General features: G+C 35.8%; 1 protein-coding gene across 1 annotated transcript; it reads left to right on the top strand.

Moving 5' to 3' along the window:
- The first annotated feature begins 10387 nt into the window (after positions 1 to 10387).
- Positions 10388 to 13468, top strand: LOC111918972 (uncharacterized). The gene has a single exon (XM_023914583.3). It carries the CDS (start codon positions 10942 to 10944, stop codon positions 13195 to 13197), a length of 2256 nt encoding a protein of 751 aa, XP_023770351.1. The 5' UTR covers positions 10388 to 10941; the 3' UTR covers positions 13198 to 13468.
- Positions 13469 to 18582: the final 5114 nt, after the last annotated feature.

Genomic DNA, 18582 nt, shown 5'->3' with positions numbered 1-18582 from the left:
GCGTTCATAGTCGCCAACATGATGCAATGAACCTTCGTTGCATCACGTTCATGAGCCTCAAATGCAGCGATTTCTTCAGCGTTGGCAGTTTCTGGATTGATCTTTTCAAGCTTCTCATCGAGGACATACTCTTTGTCCTCGTATCAAGTGATCATTCGGATGTTTCAGATCCACTCGTTGAAGTTGTTGCCATTAAAGATCACTTTCCCACACAAATTCATGAGTGAGAATCCATCACTAGCTGTAGGAGTGTTGTTGATAGCGTTCGACATCTGAAAATAGAAAGGACAAGTTTGATTAGAAAGAATCCCTAATTAAACACCCATATGAGAAATAAGGGCTAGGATCCAACAACATTATTTACAACTTAGAAAGGGATGTCGTACTGTAAAAGTAAATAATTTGAAGGTAAGTGAATGACGATTCACTAATTTCCACCATGAAAACGAAATGAAATTAAGTTTTAAATGTATTTGAAAACTCCTAGATCTTTGAGATACATTGAACTTTTCAATGGCATGTTTAAATCTCGAAATGCACTTAAAATTTGCGATTGGGATACTGAGTATCGCAAACAAGTCGCGAATAACCATGTGAATCAACATGGTGCACCCAATGTCTCTATCACCTAATCAAGATGCCGGTAAACCACACACGCTCCATTGATCTATGACAAACATCGAGCCACCCTTCTCCACCAATGTCAATCCCAAATTAATGTGCCGGTTAACCACGCACGCTCCACTAACGGTTGACAAAGGTGCAAAGTGTAATTCCATGGAATAGCATCATTTTCACATTTTACCCTAAAGTAACTAAGATTGGGAATTTGTAAAAACATTATAGTTACTTTGTAAATTCATTATACTTATAATGAGGGATTTAGTGCCCTATCCTATCCGTTCGGCTAACGACCATCCACCAATCAAGCAAGCGGTTGGTGTGAGTGTACACCCATTAAGCGTCATTTTATAGGCAGCAACCTTATACCCACCTTATAGACTGACTTCGTGAATGAGGCTTACTAGCGATAAGACTAGCTTATTCTTATACATATATATTAATTAATCTTATAATAATATAACAGTATAGGGTTGCATTTTAAACTTGTAAAATTCTAAGGGTTTGAAATTTAAATCATTCAAAATTGAACGTATAATCATAAAATTTAAATTTCAAAACTTGAGGACAAGTTTTGAACCTTTTCAAAACACAAGGATCAAATAGCAAATAATTTTTTATTAAACAATTAATTTAATAATTATCTAAATTTGAGCTAATCCATTTTATTTACAAGATAATTCATCAAATAAATTAACTAATCAAATATTATCAGATGATTAATTTATTATTTAAATAAATGGTAATTATCTTTTAATTTGGTAAGGCTAATCATAGAAAATATATAAAATTCGTATCTTATAATTTAAAAACAATTTTGGTAATTATCCAAACACAAAAATAGCCAAAAATCCGAATTTTGAGCCATCTGATCCACAGACTCGTCGAGTAGCAAACTATACTCGTCGAGTTTGTCTCACAGACCAGACTCACATCGTGAATAACAGAGAGTCACGTCGTGAGTTTTAGATTTTTCAAAAACAATTTCCAATTCAAGCAATGAACGAATATGATAGCATCAAATACAATTGAAACCAATCAAACTCTGATACCACTAATGGGTATTATGCATAAGAACAATCATATGTGCTCATACAAACCCTAATACTTGGATCTAGGTTTCTCTATTGAGCATGCAATGAATCCAAGATTTGCAAACCCTAATCTAACATGTATAATTCGAAATAAACACTATAAGAACAGATCTAAGTGATTACCTCTTTCAATTGGCTTGAATTCCTTTTGATCTTCTTGTTCTTGAGCGTAGAGTCACAAGTGTAACTCCTCTAATGGATTACAAACACCACAAGCAAGAAGTCAACTTTGAGAAAGGAGAGAGGAAGCTTAAAATCGGCCTAGGGTTTCTCTTGGAAAGCAAGTGGCCGAAAATCAAAGCTTAAGGGTCTTATTTATACTGTAGGTTGCTAGGGTTTCAGTCTAAACCCTAATAGACAGCTTAGTCACCAAGTAGCCCAAGGAACCTTCTAGAATAAGGCCTTGGAAAAAAAATATGGTGATCCTTCATCATAATTTCGTTCCCCCTTAGTCCATTAGGTTTCCCAGCCGAAAACTCAACTATCACACATTTGACGTTTATGCCCCTTTATTCAATTAGTCTCTTTTAGTCACCAAATTAATTTCTAATTAATTTATGACTAATACTAACTAAATAAATATGATTTCTCCTTTAATATATTATTCTTATAATATATTAATAAATCATAATATCCTCTCTTTCTCATTAAATTACCTTGTCAAGTTGCTTCGGTGAAGGCAACCCAAAAGGACCATGCACAACCGGGTCAAGTACATACCAAATATAGTTACGGGCTTAGACACTAATCCAACAATATTAAGAATAAAAAAATAGAAAACTTACTAGAGTTAGATAGTGGATTTTACCTGAAGCAGACTCATACATCTTAACTCTCCCATCTCTTAGATCTCTCAGGTAGTCAGGGCAGCTTCGTAACCAATTCCCCCTCTTTTGGCAGTAGAAACATATGGATTCTTCTGGAATGGTACATGGGACTATCTCAGGCTTTCTCTTGCATAGAGAAAACTTTTATGGACTTCCAATGTTTCCATTTCCCATAGAAGGTTGTGATATTGATTTACCAGAAAAATTTGCTCGACCAGTGCGCCAAATCATTGTTGATTCAGCAACAATAAGCAAATAAGTCAAATCAATGAGGGTCACATCGTGTTCCATCATATAGTACTCTCTAAATAACTTACCATATGAATCGGGAAGTGATTGAAGAACCAAGTCAACACCCAACTTCTCCGAGACACCGACGCCCAACATTCCCAATCTATCAATATGTAACTTCATATCCAAGACATGAGCGCATACCGACTTTCCATCTTCGTGCCTTTTCGCCAATAGGGTTTGAGTGACCTTGAACTTTTCAATTCTTCGAAAACGTGGGTCAGGGAGAACAATAGGAGGAGGTGGGGGGGGGGAGTGAAGAATGATCTCGAGTTCGTCGATTGAATCGTGGAATATCATTTTCATGAGGAAAACTTGTTCTAACGGATTCAGGAAGACCATACTTGTTAGACTTTGACATCTACAAAATGGGAGAAAATTCAAGTTAGTTGATTGGAATTCTTGATATAACACCCAAATGAAATATAAAGGCTAGGACCCAACACAATATTCTTTTTTTTTTGAAGAGGGATTCCGTAATCCAAATTGCAGAACATTTGAAGGTAGGTAAATGACGATTTACCAATTTCCACCATGAAAAACGAAAATTGAAATTTAAGTTTTAAATGAATTGAAACTCTTAGATCTTTTGAGATTCATTGAACTTTTCAATGGCATGTTTAAATCTCAAGTGTGCCCTTCGTTTGTGACTGGGATGTCGAGGATCACAAACAAGTCGTGGATAACCATGCAAATATACATGGTGCCCCCAATGTTACAGTCACCTAATCGACGTGTCGGTTAACCATACACGCTCCATCAATCTATGAAAATCATCGAGTCACCCTTTGCCACCTTTGCTTAGAGCCTAATTAGTGTGCCGGTTAACCACACACACTCCATTAATGTCTTAGCAAGGGTACAAAGTGTAATTTAATGGAATAGCACCAACTCCACATTTTTCCTAAAGTAATTAAGATTTGGGAATTTATAAAAGTGTTTAGTTATTTCATACTTCATTATACTTATAATGGAAGATTGCGTCCTATCCTACCCGTTCGGCTAATGCCCTTCCACTAGTCAAGAGTGCGGTGGGTAAGAATGGATACCCAATGGCGGTCATTTTACAGGCCGCTTCCTTAAACACCCCTTATAGACTAGCTTCGTGATTGATGCGTACTAACGGTAAGACTGACTCTTTACTTATACATATATAATATATTAGACTTTTAATTTTATATAGTATACGGGTGTATTTTACACTTTTAAAATACTATGTGGTTTAATTTAATAAAATTATACTTTTAATTTAATTAAATATAAACCATATCATAATGGATTTATTAACTCTCTTTTAATTATACATTTAATTAACTTTATAAAACCATAAGGGTGTAATTTGAACTTTTCAAACAACTAGGGTTTTAGAATTAAAAATTTTCAAAATTAAACTTTTAATAAAAAAAATTTAAATTCCAAAACTTAAGGAGAGTTTTGAAACTTTTCAAAATTATCTAGATCAAATTACAAATAATTCAATTAATCAAATAATTTGGTGCTTATCTAAATATGACCTAATTCAATTTCTTGCAAGATAATCCATCAAATAATTCAAATAAATCTAGTTTATCACATAAGGCAATGATTATCTAATTAATTTGACAATTATCTACAAATTTTGTAAGGATAATCACATAATATGAACAAAAATCGGATTTTATCAATAAAAAACATTTGTGGTGATTATCCCACAACAAAATATGACAAAATCCCAAAAATTCTTCCTTCTGACCATCTGACTCGTCGAGTCAGGGATGGAATCGTGGAGTTCCCAGTGGACTCGGCGAGTCTAGGGTCCAGAATGTAGAATTTTTGACTTTTAGCAATGGATAATCATGTAAAGCATTAAATACATCAAACAAACAGCCTAGGCTATGATACCACTGATGGGTTATGAGCACTACATCAATCATATGGTGTACATGCAAACACTAAAGCTTTGGATCTACTTTGTCTAATGAACATGCAATAATCATCCAAAGCTCATAAACCCTAGATCTAGCATATAGTAATCGAATTAACATATTAATTAGGGTTTAGATCTTACCTTGATTGTTATGTAGCAATAACAATCACAAATCTCCTTGATCTTCACTCTTGAAAGCTTAGTGCCTCAAATGTTGCACCTCTAATGGAATCACAAACACCATGAGGAAAAAGATGACTTAGGAGAAGGAGGAGAAACACAAAAAAACATCCAAGAACCCTTAGGGATTACTTCACCACGTTTTTGGGGCCTTATAGGTTCCTTATATAGGTAGGCTATTAGGGTTTTCAACTAGGAAACCCTAATTTGACTGCTTAGGCCCTAAGCAGCCCATGGACTCCCTCCTTAGACACCTTGGACGAATTCTTATGGGTTTCCCCATAGTTTTCGTCCACTCCAACTTCTATGGAGTCCATTAACCTATCTATGCAACCATCTTATAATTACACAATCAGTTCCCTTTATTTAATTAATCTCTTTTAGCCACAAAATTAATTCTTATTAATTCTTGACTAATATTAATTAAACAATATGATTTCTCTTTTAATATATTATTCATATAATATATTAATAAATCATAATTAATCCTCTTTCTCCTTGGTTCATCCTATCATTTGCTATGGTGAAGGCAACCCAAAAGACCATGCTCACAATCGGGTCAAGTACATACCAAAATAGTTGTGGGCTTAGACACGTAATCCAACAATTATCACAATAACACTTAGTTAAAATCTGATAATCCTTCTTAGGGTAAAATGACCATTTTACCTCTGGTCAAAGTCAACGTTTTGGGTTGACTCAACTCGTCGAGTTGACCCATCAACTCGTCGAGTTCTATAAATGAAAAACCCTGAAATCGCGACCCAAATCATCGAGTCACCCCCTAACCTGCCGAGTTCCCTGGCTACTCATAGTCGTGATAGAATGAGTCAACTCATCGAGTCCCTTCATAGACTCGCCGAGTTCTACCTTGTACAAAGTCGGGACAAATCGGCACAACTCGTCGAGTCCCTCTCTGGACTCGCTGAGTTACTCAGTCTGTTTGGGCCATCTTAAATGATTAAGTCCCTTACTCTTAAGATTTAAGCTTCTTGTTTCTCATATACACTGAAAATAACCTTTTAAGGGTAAAGTTTCCAACTTTACCCATTAATAGCCTCCTTTGACGGGTTTAGCTCAAACCTTAAATCTTTAGGACTTAGATCTTGGTCCACAAGTCATCCATACACCAAACTAAAGCATACAAACAGAGATCTAGGCCTTAAATATCATTTGAACACATAAAGTTTCTGTCTTTACCTCCATACATGGCCTTTTGGGGCTTCAAAGGCCAAAATGACATCTTAGAGCTTGCTTGAGGGTTCCAATGGCATAAAGTTTGCACCTTTATGGCATAACGACCCTTCAAAGTGCTAGATCTGGGAGAATACCCACTTTGGTCGTCCATTTCCAAAAGCTAACATTCTTGGACCAAAAACCCCCCATAAAAGTGAAATGAAGAGATTTAAGAAATCATTGAGCAAGTTTGAGACTTGCTTACCCGAAAATGTTGCAAATGGAGTGAAGTTTATGGATCTACTCTCTTCTTCTTGAGTCCTCTAGCTTTCTCTTCTTCCACAAGCTTCAAAAGCACAAGTTTTCTCTCAAAAAGGTCTCACAAGGTCACACAAGGCTCTAGGGTTTCGTGGCTAGGGTTTTGGGAGTTCGAGGCTATAAATGAGACTGACATAAGGGGATTAAGATGCTTAAATAGGGTGCTAAACCCCAAAATTAGGGTTTCATCCTGGCAACCCTACTCGTCGAGTCGAGGCTCTCAACTCGTCGAGTAGGTGACTTAAAATCCCGCGTCAATACTAGTTTCTACTCGACGAGTTTGGGGCTCCCAACTCGTCGAGTTTCTCTACAAAAGTGAATAAATTATAATTAAGTGTGTACCTGGAACCAGGCGTTACACTATCTATCTATTTGTCCACACATACATATACAAATACTTGCACCTTTACTAAACAACATACACCCACATACTTTCTCTCTAGTATATTATAGATCAATAAATCCAACACTACGTACACACTTTCTCTCTAGCATCTTAAAGCTCAATAAATCCAACACTACCGTTTACCCTCTACAAGAATCCTAAATCACTTTCTCTTAAAAATAAAAAAAAATGAAATAATGAATCATAGAGGTCCATAATTTATACTAATATCTTGAAACTGCAACCACTGTTTTATGATTTTCATATGGTAAAAGAGAAAGATTGAAATTAGTGATTATGCTTGAAAGATGAGTAAATATTTAACTGCAACAATTCCTAATATTCCCTTCAAGCTTCTCTTATTTTAAAATTGGAAATACATGCTTCAAATTAGGGATACACAACAAGCTGGGTAAAGAGATATTGATGAGATTTATTTTATTCAGAGCTTGGTGGATAAATTGATACGCGCGTATATAAGAGAGGAGACTACGTCATCCTCATGTAATCATTTGAGACCTATCTCCACCTACACACCAACCATCACCATCATTACACTCATATATCAACCTTCGCCATTTACACACTCTACACCCTACACCACCCTAACAGCCATTACCTATCTCCATCTACAAAGCTTACACCACCAACCACCACTTCTTACATCATCTTCTTTAGATACCCACCTTGGCCAGACTTGGAGAGAAAGAAAAAATCTCAATATTTATCTAGTTTTTTTTATCTGTTCGTGATTTGTTTTTTTTCGAGACTTACTAATTAATCAAGAGCGATAAGGAATAACAAAACGCAGCAGGCTACCAGGTATTGCATTGATTAAAAATAAGAGGAGGGGAAGAGTTGACCTTCTTTTTCTTCTCTATCTCTCTACATTTTGACATAAATAAAAACATTTCCAACCTACCCCTAAATCTCATTTTCTTCTCCATTTCTTCCCCATTCTTGCTCCAACCCTACCCCATTTCCATCTCCATTTGGAGATATGAATAGTATCCCCCCATATATTGAAGAGCACTATTCGTTTCTCCAAAGATGGAGGTGAAGTTTCAATTGTCGGTTTTAGTCTCTCTCTTTCTTTATTTTATACATTTATAGTTTTTTTATCAATTAATTATAATTCAGATGTAATATATAATATTTTTAATATCCTATTATATATTAAATTATATTAACTGGTCATAATGTAAAGTTTAATATTTGTGTATAGAATTTATAAGAAAAATTAAATACATACTCAAAACTTGAAACATGATAACATATTTTATAAAAGTTTATAATTGAATAATACTTTTTTATAATGAAAAAAGATAGAATATATATTTGTTAAAATATGATTAGTAGAAGGGGTGTAGTTGATAATTTATGTAAGTTGCAAAAGAAATGTACTAGGAATATACTTTTTGGGTAAAAGATAGGGTTAAAATGGAGTAGGGTTGAAGATGAAACACTATTTACTTTATTTATTACTCTATTTTTGGAGGAAAAAATGGAGATGGGTTGGAGATGGTCTAAGAATAAGACAAATCAGACTTAAATCAATTTATGAGCTTCTAAAAAATGGGAGTAAGTGGGAGCAGGTTGGGTGAAAAAGTGATGACGAATTTCGCCATCGATGACAGCCAGTCGGTGAGCTTGTGTTTAGGTAATTTGGATAGATACGTTGAAGTAGAGTAGGTGGATGTTGGTTGGTCAGTGTGGCTTAATAAAGTTGTTGGTGGAGCAATTCTTCATGTGTAAAAACCCTAGGTTGTGGGATCTTATTGGAACTCAAGAAAAAAAAAAGAGAAAATAGCAGGACACCATGCATTTTAGAGAGATAATGAATAGCAAAATAAATTAGGATTACTGGTTATTGCATCAATTGCAAGAAAGAAGAAGCGAATAATAGACCTTTCCCCTCTATTTCTCTCTCTCTCTCTCTCTCTCTCTCTCTCACTCTCTCTCTCTCTCTCTAAATAGAACATAGTAGGACACCATGCATTTTAGAGAGATAATGAATAGCAAAATGAATTAGGTTTACTGGGTATTGCATCAATTGCAAGAAAGAGGAAGGGAATAGTAGGCTCCCCCCCCCCCCCCCCCCCCCTCAATACTTTGATGGAAAGAAGAAGAAAACAAACATCAAACATAAATCAGATTATGTGCTTCCAAAAAATGGTCTTTATTAGGAGCAATTTGGGTGAATCGGGGAGGACGAATTTCACCATTGGCAACAGCGAGTCGATGAGATTTAAGTTGGGTAATTTACATAGATACGTTTGAAGAGAGTAGGTAGCTACTAGTTGGCCAATATGGGTTAGTGTAGTTGTCAATGAAGCAGATTTTTGTGTTTGAAAACCCTAGGTAGGGGGATCTTATTGGAACTCTAGGAACGAGGGGGTGGGGAGAACAAACTTTTTTTCTCTCTTATTGACAGAAAGAATAAGAAAACACATAAGACTTAAATCGATTTATGGGCTTCTAAAAATGAGCTTAAGTGAGACTGGGTTGGGTGAATCAGGGGATAAGAATTTCACCATCGGTGACAACAAGTTGGTAAGCTTTAGGTTGGGTAATTTTCACAGATACGTTGAAGTAGAACACATGGTTGCTAGTTAGTTCGTGTGGATTAGTGTAGTTACGGATGAAGCAAATTTTTGTGTTTGAAATCCCTAGGTCATAGGATATTGTTGGAGCTTTAGGAAACTTTTTATGGAGAAATCTTGAAAGAAAATCAAGATAAAGAAGATACAGTTGTGTGCGTGAGAGAGAGAGAGAGAGAGAGAGAGAGAGAGAGAGAGACTTTATGGACCCATTCTATATCTAATAACAATATAATATTAAAAGAAAATAAACAATAAATATATAAAAGGTAAAACTTTAAAACTAAACCTATTTAAGCCGGAAGGAGTGAGACTCGTCTCGAGCTTGCCAAGGATGCCAAGCCCATGGCACCATCAAACATGTGTCATGTGGGTAGCATGAGGAAGTAAAAGATAAAAAGAAGAGAAGAGGGTTGTGATTGACTGTTTTTTTTTTTCAAAATAAAAATAACACAACATTTAGATGCTACAAGTCTCAACAACCTTACAACTTTAATGTTATCACTCTCTCCTCCTATGTGGTTTAAATAAAAAATTCTATGTGGTTTCAAGAAATCTCATGAAGCAGCATGCTACTCTCTCTATAGCCTATGACAAAATTTACAATTTAAAAAAAAAAATACTTGAGTAAAAGACATCTACAAACCAGCAGTCAGATTTTATATAATAAAAATATATATATTTATCTATTAAAGTTAAAAAAAAAAAAAAAAAAAAAAACAATTTCAATTTGCCTTTATTTCAACTAGAAAAGCAGAAACTGATTTTTGCAATAATTCAATTCAATAAAAAAGTGTATCTATCTATCTATATATATATATATATATATATATATATATATATATATATATATATATATATATATATATATATATATATATATATATATATATATATATATATATATATATATATATATATATATATATATATATATATATAAACAAATCTCACTTTCTTTTTCATATAAATTGTTTATTTTCGTTCTCTCTACCACAAGTGGTAGTTGAAGAGAGGGTAATGAATGTTTGAGCTCCTTTCCCCTCTAAAAGTAAATGCAAAGATTTATGGCGAAAGATTTTTCATTAAATTAGATTTCAAAGACAGCCATTTGAGGGTCCAATTTTGGTATGCTTTTAGTGTTTTGAAAAACAGGAGTCATCTTCACTCTTTCTTCCTCATTCAAACAACATTCTTTTTCCACTCTGTGCATGTTTGTACAACTTTCTTGACTACGTGTTCTTGGTGTTGTGTGTGTGTGTTTGAATTTATTCTTGGACAAAAGCCAAAAGCTTTTGTGTAGGTGATGATATTTATTGTTTCCCTCCTTAATTTTGAAGTTTGAATCAAAGGTTTTGATTCCAAAAATCCTTCAAAGTTGTCAACTTTTGCTTTTTTGTATTTAGGGTTCAGTCTTTTATGCTGCTTTTTCAGTGGAAATTAGATGGGATAAACAAACAGAAAATACAAAGAACACCCAAAACACTTCTTCTTCTTCTTCATCATCTTTTCAACCATCTTTCGTCTTATTGATTCACCATTCATGCATATTTCACTCTGGAAACCGATCATATCCCACTGTTCTTTTTTAATTTCCGATAAAAAGAACAGAAAAAAAGATGGTAGCCATGAAGAAATCAACAGAAACCCATCAGTTCTTCGAAAATTACAAGAAAACAAACTCAGAGAAGCTCTGGAACAAGCATCTGAAGATGGGTGTCTCATTAGATCCCAAAGTATGGATTCTTCAGACTCCATCGACATCGAAGACAAGAGTTTGGGAAGATCGAGATCGTTAGCAAGACTACAAGCTCAAAAAGAGTTCCTGAAAGCTACATCTCTTGCCGCCGAAAGAACATTTGAAATCCATGACTCCATTCCCGATTTCAACGAAGCTTTCTCCAAGTTCTTAACCATGTACCCCAAGTACAAATCATCTGAAAAAATCGATCAATTGAGAGCTGATGAGTATTCGCATTTAGCTGAAACTGTTTCAAAGGTATGTCTTGATTACTGTGGATTTGGGTTGTTTTCATTTCTTCAAACTGTTAATTACTGGGAATCTTCAACAATCGGTTTATCTGAAATCACCGCCCATTTAAGCAACCATGCTCTGTACGGCGGCGGAGAGATCGGCACCGTCGAACACGATATCAAAACCAGAATCATGGATTATTTAAACATCCCGGAAAACGAATATGGCCTTGTGTTCACAGTAAGTCGAGGCTCTGCTTTCAAACTTCTCGCTGAATCTTACCCTTTTCACACAAACAAAAAGCTTCTCACCATGTTCGATCATGAAAGCCAGTCTGTTAATTGGATGGCTCAAAGCGCAAAAGAAAAAGGTGCAAAAGTTCACAGCGCTTGGTTCAAATGGCCGACGCTGAAACCATGTTCAACCCATCTCACGAAGATGATTTTAAACAAGAAAAAGAGGAAGAAAGATTCAGCCACTGGGCTTTTCGTGTTTCCTGTTCAATCGCGAGTTACAGGTGCTAAATACTCGTATCAATGGATGTCAATGGCGCAACAAAACAACTGGCATGTGTTGCTTGATGCAGGAGCTTTGGGTCCGAAAGATATGGATTCTCTCGGGTTATCTTTGTTTCGACCTGATTTCATTATCACTTCGTTTTATAGAGTTTTTGGGTTTGACCCGACTGGATTTGGGTGTCTTCTTATAAAGAAATCAGTAATCGGAAGCCTTCATAACCAGACAACTCAAACCAGTTCCGGCATCGTAAAGATCAGTCCGGTTTTCCCTCAGTACAATTCCGGTTCCGTTGATGGAATCCCTGGATTGGCCGGAATCGAAGATGTTGGAGTCGCCGGAAAACGCGAAGGGATGCCGGAAACTCGTCAATTACCGGCTTTTTCCGGCGCTTTCACTCCCTCTCAGGTGATGGATGTTTTCGAAACAGAAATGGAAAGCTCCATTTTCGAAGATTCAAACAGTGTTTCTGTTGGTGAAGTTATGAAAAGCCCTAATTTTAGCGAAGAAGATGAATCATCTGATAATTCAATTTGGATCAATCTAGGCCCAAGTCCTTACGAATCACAAGCCCATTCAACCAAGATTTTGAAAAAAGTAGAAAGCCCAGAGATACAACAGGAATCCGAAGCAAACGGGCCCGGGCCCGCAGTTATACAAAGGGAAACCGAAGGTGAGTTTAGATTACTTGGAAGAAGGGTATCGTTCGGTTTGGAAGAAAATGACGATTTTACCCTTTGTGATGATTACGAAGGGTTAGAATCAGAAAGACAGGAGCCCGGGATATCATGTAGGCATCTTGACCACATAAATATGTCGGGCCTCAACAAGACAACACTTAGGTTACGATTTTTAATCAATTGGCTTGTGACTTCTTTACTTCAACTTAGGTTACCAGGCTCAAACGGGTCGGTCCCACTTGTTCACATATATGGGCCGAAGATAAAGTATGAGCGTGGTGCATCGGTGGCATTCAATGTTAGAAACCGAAATCTTGGATTATTTAGTCCGGAAATTGTTCAAAAATTGGCGGAGTCTAATGGGATTTCATTAGGTGTTGGGATTCTTAGTCATGTAAGGATTGTGGAAAACACGAAAAACCGTATGAATCTTGCGGACACGACATTGTGTAGACCGATGGATGGGGGATTGGTTAGGGCCGAGGTTGTGACTGCTTCACTTGGGTTCTTGACTAACTTTGAAGATGTGTATAGGTTGTGGGATTTTGTTGCTAAATTTCTCAATCCATCTTTTATAAGAGAATATGGGCTTTCGACTGTTGTTGAAGATGAAGATGACGAACGATGATGGTAAGAAATGAAGATTTGTGCATAGAAAACAGCCCGTTTGGGTACGAATTGAAGCGATTTTCTAATGGGATTTAGTGGAAGTATATGTATTTTTATGATATGAAACTTGTGATTTAGAAAGTTTACGGATTTTAGGGCTTGTTTGAAGGGTTCAAAGTTAGGTTAGAAGCTTTGTTTATGGAGTTGAAAGAGCATACCAGGGGCTTTTGTTTCATATATTTGTATAATACTCTTTTTTTATTAAAGAAATGTAGTTGACTTTCACTTGATTGTGGATGTAATGTATTTTGTTTTTCAGTTAATATCATTACATAACAATGTATTTTCGGTTAATATCTTTTGGAATCAATAGGCCACTAGACTTCGGGTTTTTTTTTTTTTGCCACATTTATCACTTCTACTAAAACATAAGAGACGTCCGTTTATCTTTTCTAGATGGTATCCTATAGGGATGAGATTTAGAACCGGACCCGGAACCGGAACCGGAATATATAGAATCGGTTTCGGTTCCGGGTTTAAAAATTGGTTTTATCCGAGTTCCGGGTAATCCGGGTTTGGGTCTATCGGGTCCGGGTAAACTGGGTCTAAAAACCGGAACCGGTTTTTGGAACCAGAACCACTTTTAGGGCCGGAACCGGTTTTTTGTGAAACGTTTAAAAGATGCACATCTCATTCGTTTCAACTCCGATTGACATACGGTTTTTTCCAACATATAATTTAGAGTTTGTACATGATTTTAGACTATAAATTTGCCATTTTAGTTTTGTATTCAGTGAATGTTTTAAAACATGCATATCTAATTCGTTTGAAGTCGGATTGATGTGTGGTTTTTTCCAACTTGTAGTTTACAGTTTGTACATGATTTTAGACTATAATTTTGTCATTTTTGGTTTAACATTCAATGATTTACAGTCCTCCGAAGTCGGGATATCAAAACTGAAAATTTTCAACTTTTCAGGTATTTGTTTTTGTACTTTGTATTATGTGAAAATGTTAACACATGCATATCACATTCGTTTAAAGTCGGATTGACATGCGGTTTTTTCTAGAGTTTATTTTAGAATTTGTACATGATTTTAGACTATAATTTGTTAATTTTGGTTTCATATTCAATGAGTTATGATCCCCCAAAGTTGGGATATCAATATGAAAATTTTCAAAGTTCAACCCACTAAGTAGTAAGTAATTACCAAAAAATTCCGTTTTTTTCGGGTTTTCCGGTTCTAAACCCACTTTATCCGGTTCCAACCTACCCACTTTAATTTTTCCGGGTTTTCCGGTTCTAGACCCACTTTACCCGGAACCATACCCGGAACCGGTTCCTATATACCGGTCCGGGTTCCGGTTCTACAAAATCTCATTAACCGGTTCCGGGTCCGGGTCCATCCGGTCCGGATTTGGACCCACTTTCATCCCTAATATCCTATGTGGCATGTTTAAACCAATTTGTTTAGGTGGCATGATGGCATCATACCTTGATCTTAGATAAAAACTATTCTAAATATGCATTTCAGATTTTTGGTTTTTGTTAGATTTTATGTTACAAATATTAATGTAATTATTTGGATAAATCAAAAATAGACATTATATTTTTTATATATAATTTAATTATAAAAGAAAACACAGATAATATATTTTTATTAAAATATGAATTACATTTATGATCGTTTGAAAAATAGAACATTCATAACGTTAGGAGCTGAGCTTGAACAATATATTTGGAGAAGGGAGGAGGGCGAAAGTATTAGAAACTAATATTAATGTTTTTAAACATAAAAAAAACCTATTTTTTTCATCAATAAAAACCAATTTTTCTCCCCATGATATTGTATGATTTATAAGGTTTTGGTTTCTTTTTGAGTTAATGGAGAAAGAAAGCCTTCATACAGTCGGGGGGGGGGGGGGGGGGGATGGGATGATGGATAGAAAACCAATGAATAGAACCTAACAATATATCTTAACCTGAAAGAAGATGTGGGGAGTGAAGGGGAAAATAAAGAATTGAACATTGATGTATAGAAATTCTACGGTCAAACAAATCATGCTAGATTCTAATAATAATTTGCTACTGATGTTTTTTATAATAATCTATTTACCAATCTTCCATCTACACATCAACTCTATCTCATTAAACCAAACATAATTTGTCATAGGTTCTTGTTTATTTTTTAGCCCCTTCAAATCACAGCAATGAGACTCAAAAATAAAGATGAACAATCATTATAGATACAAACAAGAGAGACTAAGAGAGACATCCAGAACATTTTTTACCCCAAATAAAATTCTCTAAATTATAAGAAGTATTCCATTTTTTGGCAACAAAATTAAGTCTCATAATAAGTGAAGAGATGTCATTCCCGTTTCAAATCCAAAGAGCATCTGAAGGTTGTACTCAGGTAAAAAATTAGGCAAATTGTGGGGAACAACAACATACTTTACCTATTTTGCATCTATTTGGAACTTTAATAATTGAAACAATCCCTGATACTATTTGTATTTTTAGGGTGTGGAGGAAGAGCAAAACCATGAGATTTCTCAAAAACTATCATCTAGATACAAACACATTGATAAACAAGACCTATCAATGCAAGCGACAAATTATGATTGTTGATCAAGTATTTAATTCTTTTAAGATGATTAGATGATTGTAACTTTAAGGTGTGGTGTGGCTAAAAGGTCACATAGATACAATCATACAAACAAAAGAGACAAAGAGATACCTTTAGAACAAGAAGCATAAGAAACACACTACTAGAATATAAGCCTTTAATGACGCGCAAACCATGACACGCAGTGATTTACGATATGCAAAAGCGTGTGCCCTAAAAATAATGTCATCTCTTCTAAAATTTGAAGGATTTAGAACGCGCATTTTTATGTGCCCTTGAAATTAATGTCAGAACAAAAAAGAAAAAAACACGGAGGGCACTCAGCATAAAAAGCGTGTAGTCTAATCTTGTCGCTTTATATTTTTTTAGGAAGGCGCGCGTTCTTGGGGGTGGGGGGAAATGAAATCCCAAAAAATTAAACGCCCGCCTGAATTATCTCCTTCTAAAATCCTCTACCAAAGAACCCTAATAATCCTTTAAACAGCTCATCTCCCCCCCTCTCTCTCTCTCTCAAGCCCTAAGCCCTAAACAGCCTCCACCAGATTTGAACGAGCCCTTGCCAGTTACCTCTACTCCAGCATCAAGCTCTTGCTCCGCCTATGGAGGCGGTAGCGCTGCTGGTGGTTCTCCTTCAGCTTCAGCTACGCCTCTTCACGATTATAGTCCGTAGCAGCTCGTCTTCCCCCCCCCCCTCTCTCTCCCTTCTCTTTCAAGCCCTAAGCCCTAAACAACCTCCATCAGCATCTGAACGAGCCCTCGCCAGTTACTTCTACTCCACCATCAAGCTCTTGCTCCGCTTATAGAGGTGGTGGCGCTGCTGGTGGTTGTCCTTCAGCTTCTCTACCCCTCACCTGTGTCTTCACTTATACATAGGCCCATCACTCGCATAAATTTGTAAACATATGCGGTTTGGGGGTTCTTATTGGCGACTCGCATACAATCGTCACCATGGACTTCGATTCTCTTTTGATGATTATGCTCACTAGTGAACTGGGTTCCTTTGATTCTTTGTGGATTCATCAGCTTCATTGGTTTCTGCGGATTCTTTGAATTGCGTAAGGTCAGACTTCCACACCCAGAAACATTATCTATAGTCTATTACACTCTGACGTCAAAATTAACAAAGTCTATCCGGAAGATTCCTCATTTATTTCACTTTTTAGATACTTTAGTGGTTGAACCCTTTTAGTATTTGATTGGGTTGTTGGAAGTTGAGATCAAATATAAAATTACCAATCCTAAAGATCGCCCTTTTTTCTCAACATATAGGTTCGCAATTGTTCTAACAAAAAGCGTTAATCGATTGATATGATTAGGGGTATGGGTTGGCTAACTAAAATTTTAAAAGGGTCCAGCTCCAGCCATAGAATCTCAGAAGGTCGATATCATGACAGATATGAAAACGAAGAAATTTGGGAGGAGCCTCCTTCTACAGAGGTAGTTAACATTTTCTTACATGTTAAATAACATCTATCTCTATATACCTATATTAATGTATGTGGTCTAAAATTGTACTAAATTTCTGTACTTTTTTGTCCTAAATTTAGGATGCATTGTCAAACTTTGATCAGGAAGAAATTGACAGAGCTATTGCGTTTTCCCTTGTTGAAGAAGATGAGAGAAGTGCACTTTCCCTTGTAGAAGATGACAAAAAAAGTGCACGTTCAGTGTACATGAAGAAGAAGGCTCTATTTCTGAACCTTCAGTAATTTGCTAGAACTAAATTTCTTTCAGGTACACCATGTGACTTTGTTTTATGCCATCAGAACAATTGGTGATATCAAACAACAAGAAACACATGCAGAGATTATGTAATGATCGTTTATTCCATTCAATTATTCACTTGAAACATGAGTAATTCACTAGGATATTCAATGCAAGTGTGCAGAGGCTTAATCTGACTTTCTCCACAGAGGTGCAGATAAGTATGGGGTTGCAATTCAGGACTGTCTAACAAAAATGCCTGGCATATCTTTAGTTGCTCGTGAAACCACGTACTGTACCTTCCATTCAGGCTACTATGTCATATGTGATCTATCTGTATAACTATGAATTGTTTAGAATTGTTTCGTATTCTTCTTGGTCAAAACAGAGTAGTATACAGATACATATATGTGCATACATGTGAATATAGATGTGTACATGCATATACATATATAGATATGAGAAAACATATACATGAATAAATAGTTAGAAGTGGGATCCATCAAGCATGTTATCCATGTAATTTGAGATAGTTTTATAGTCCCCCTCACTACAAGTTTCCCAAAGGCTAGTTCACTGCAGTTTCTCTTTCTTAATTACTAAACTACCCATCCCTCAAATTCAAATACCATTTTCACTTTCATGAAGGCCCTCTTCTATTATTGGATCACCTCCAACTTGTTCTCCCTAGTATATGGATTAAGTAATTTAATAGAAGTATTTTGGCATGAATCCACCGGGTCAGTGGAACAATTAAAGTCAACAGTTGACCAACCTTTGACTAATAGTCCTCTCAGCAAGATGTTATGCAATGTTTACCCTGGCCTTCATTATTTCTTTTTTACTGAATTTGGAGTAGTTGAAAATCCTCCTCTCCTTGGCTACCTTCAATCTTTTCTACAATTATCATCCACAATTTTGCCATCACAAGCAGCTAAAACAGTGAGTGTCACAAATTGGAATTTTTTTTAATTTTGTCCATTTAATGCAACAACATTTTTTGTTTCATGTGTTGTTAGGTTTTCGATGTTTTTGAACAGTGGAATGACGGAATGGAATCTGGGATTCTG

This window comes from Lactuca sativa, chromosome 4, assembly GCF_002870075.4.
Source record: "Lactuca sativa cultivar Salinas chromosome 4, Lsat_Salinas_v11, whole genome shotgun sequence".
In the NCBI taxonomy this organism is placed as follows: domain Eukaryota; kingdom Viridiplantae; phylum Streptophyta; class Magnoliopsida; order Asterales; family Asteraceae; genus Lactuca; species Lactuca sativa.
Note: the sequence above shows the minus strand (reverse complement) of the source record. Positions and strands in the feature narration are given on the sequence as shown.

Bases quoted from the DNA above. Each gene is read 5' to 3' on its own strand.
- LOC111918972 (XM_023914583.3), top strand. From the start codon at position 10,942: ATGCATATTTCACTCTGGAAACCGATCATATCCCACTGTTCTTTTTTA.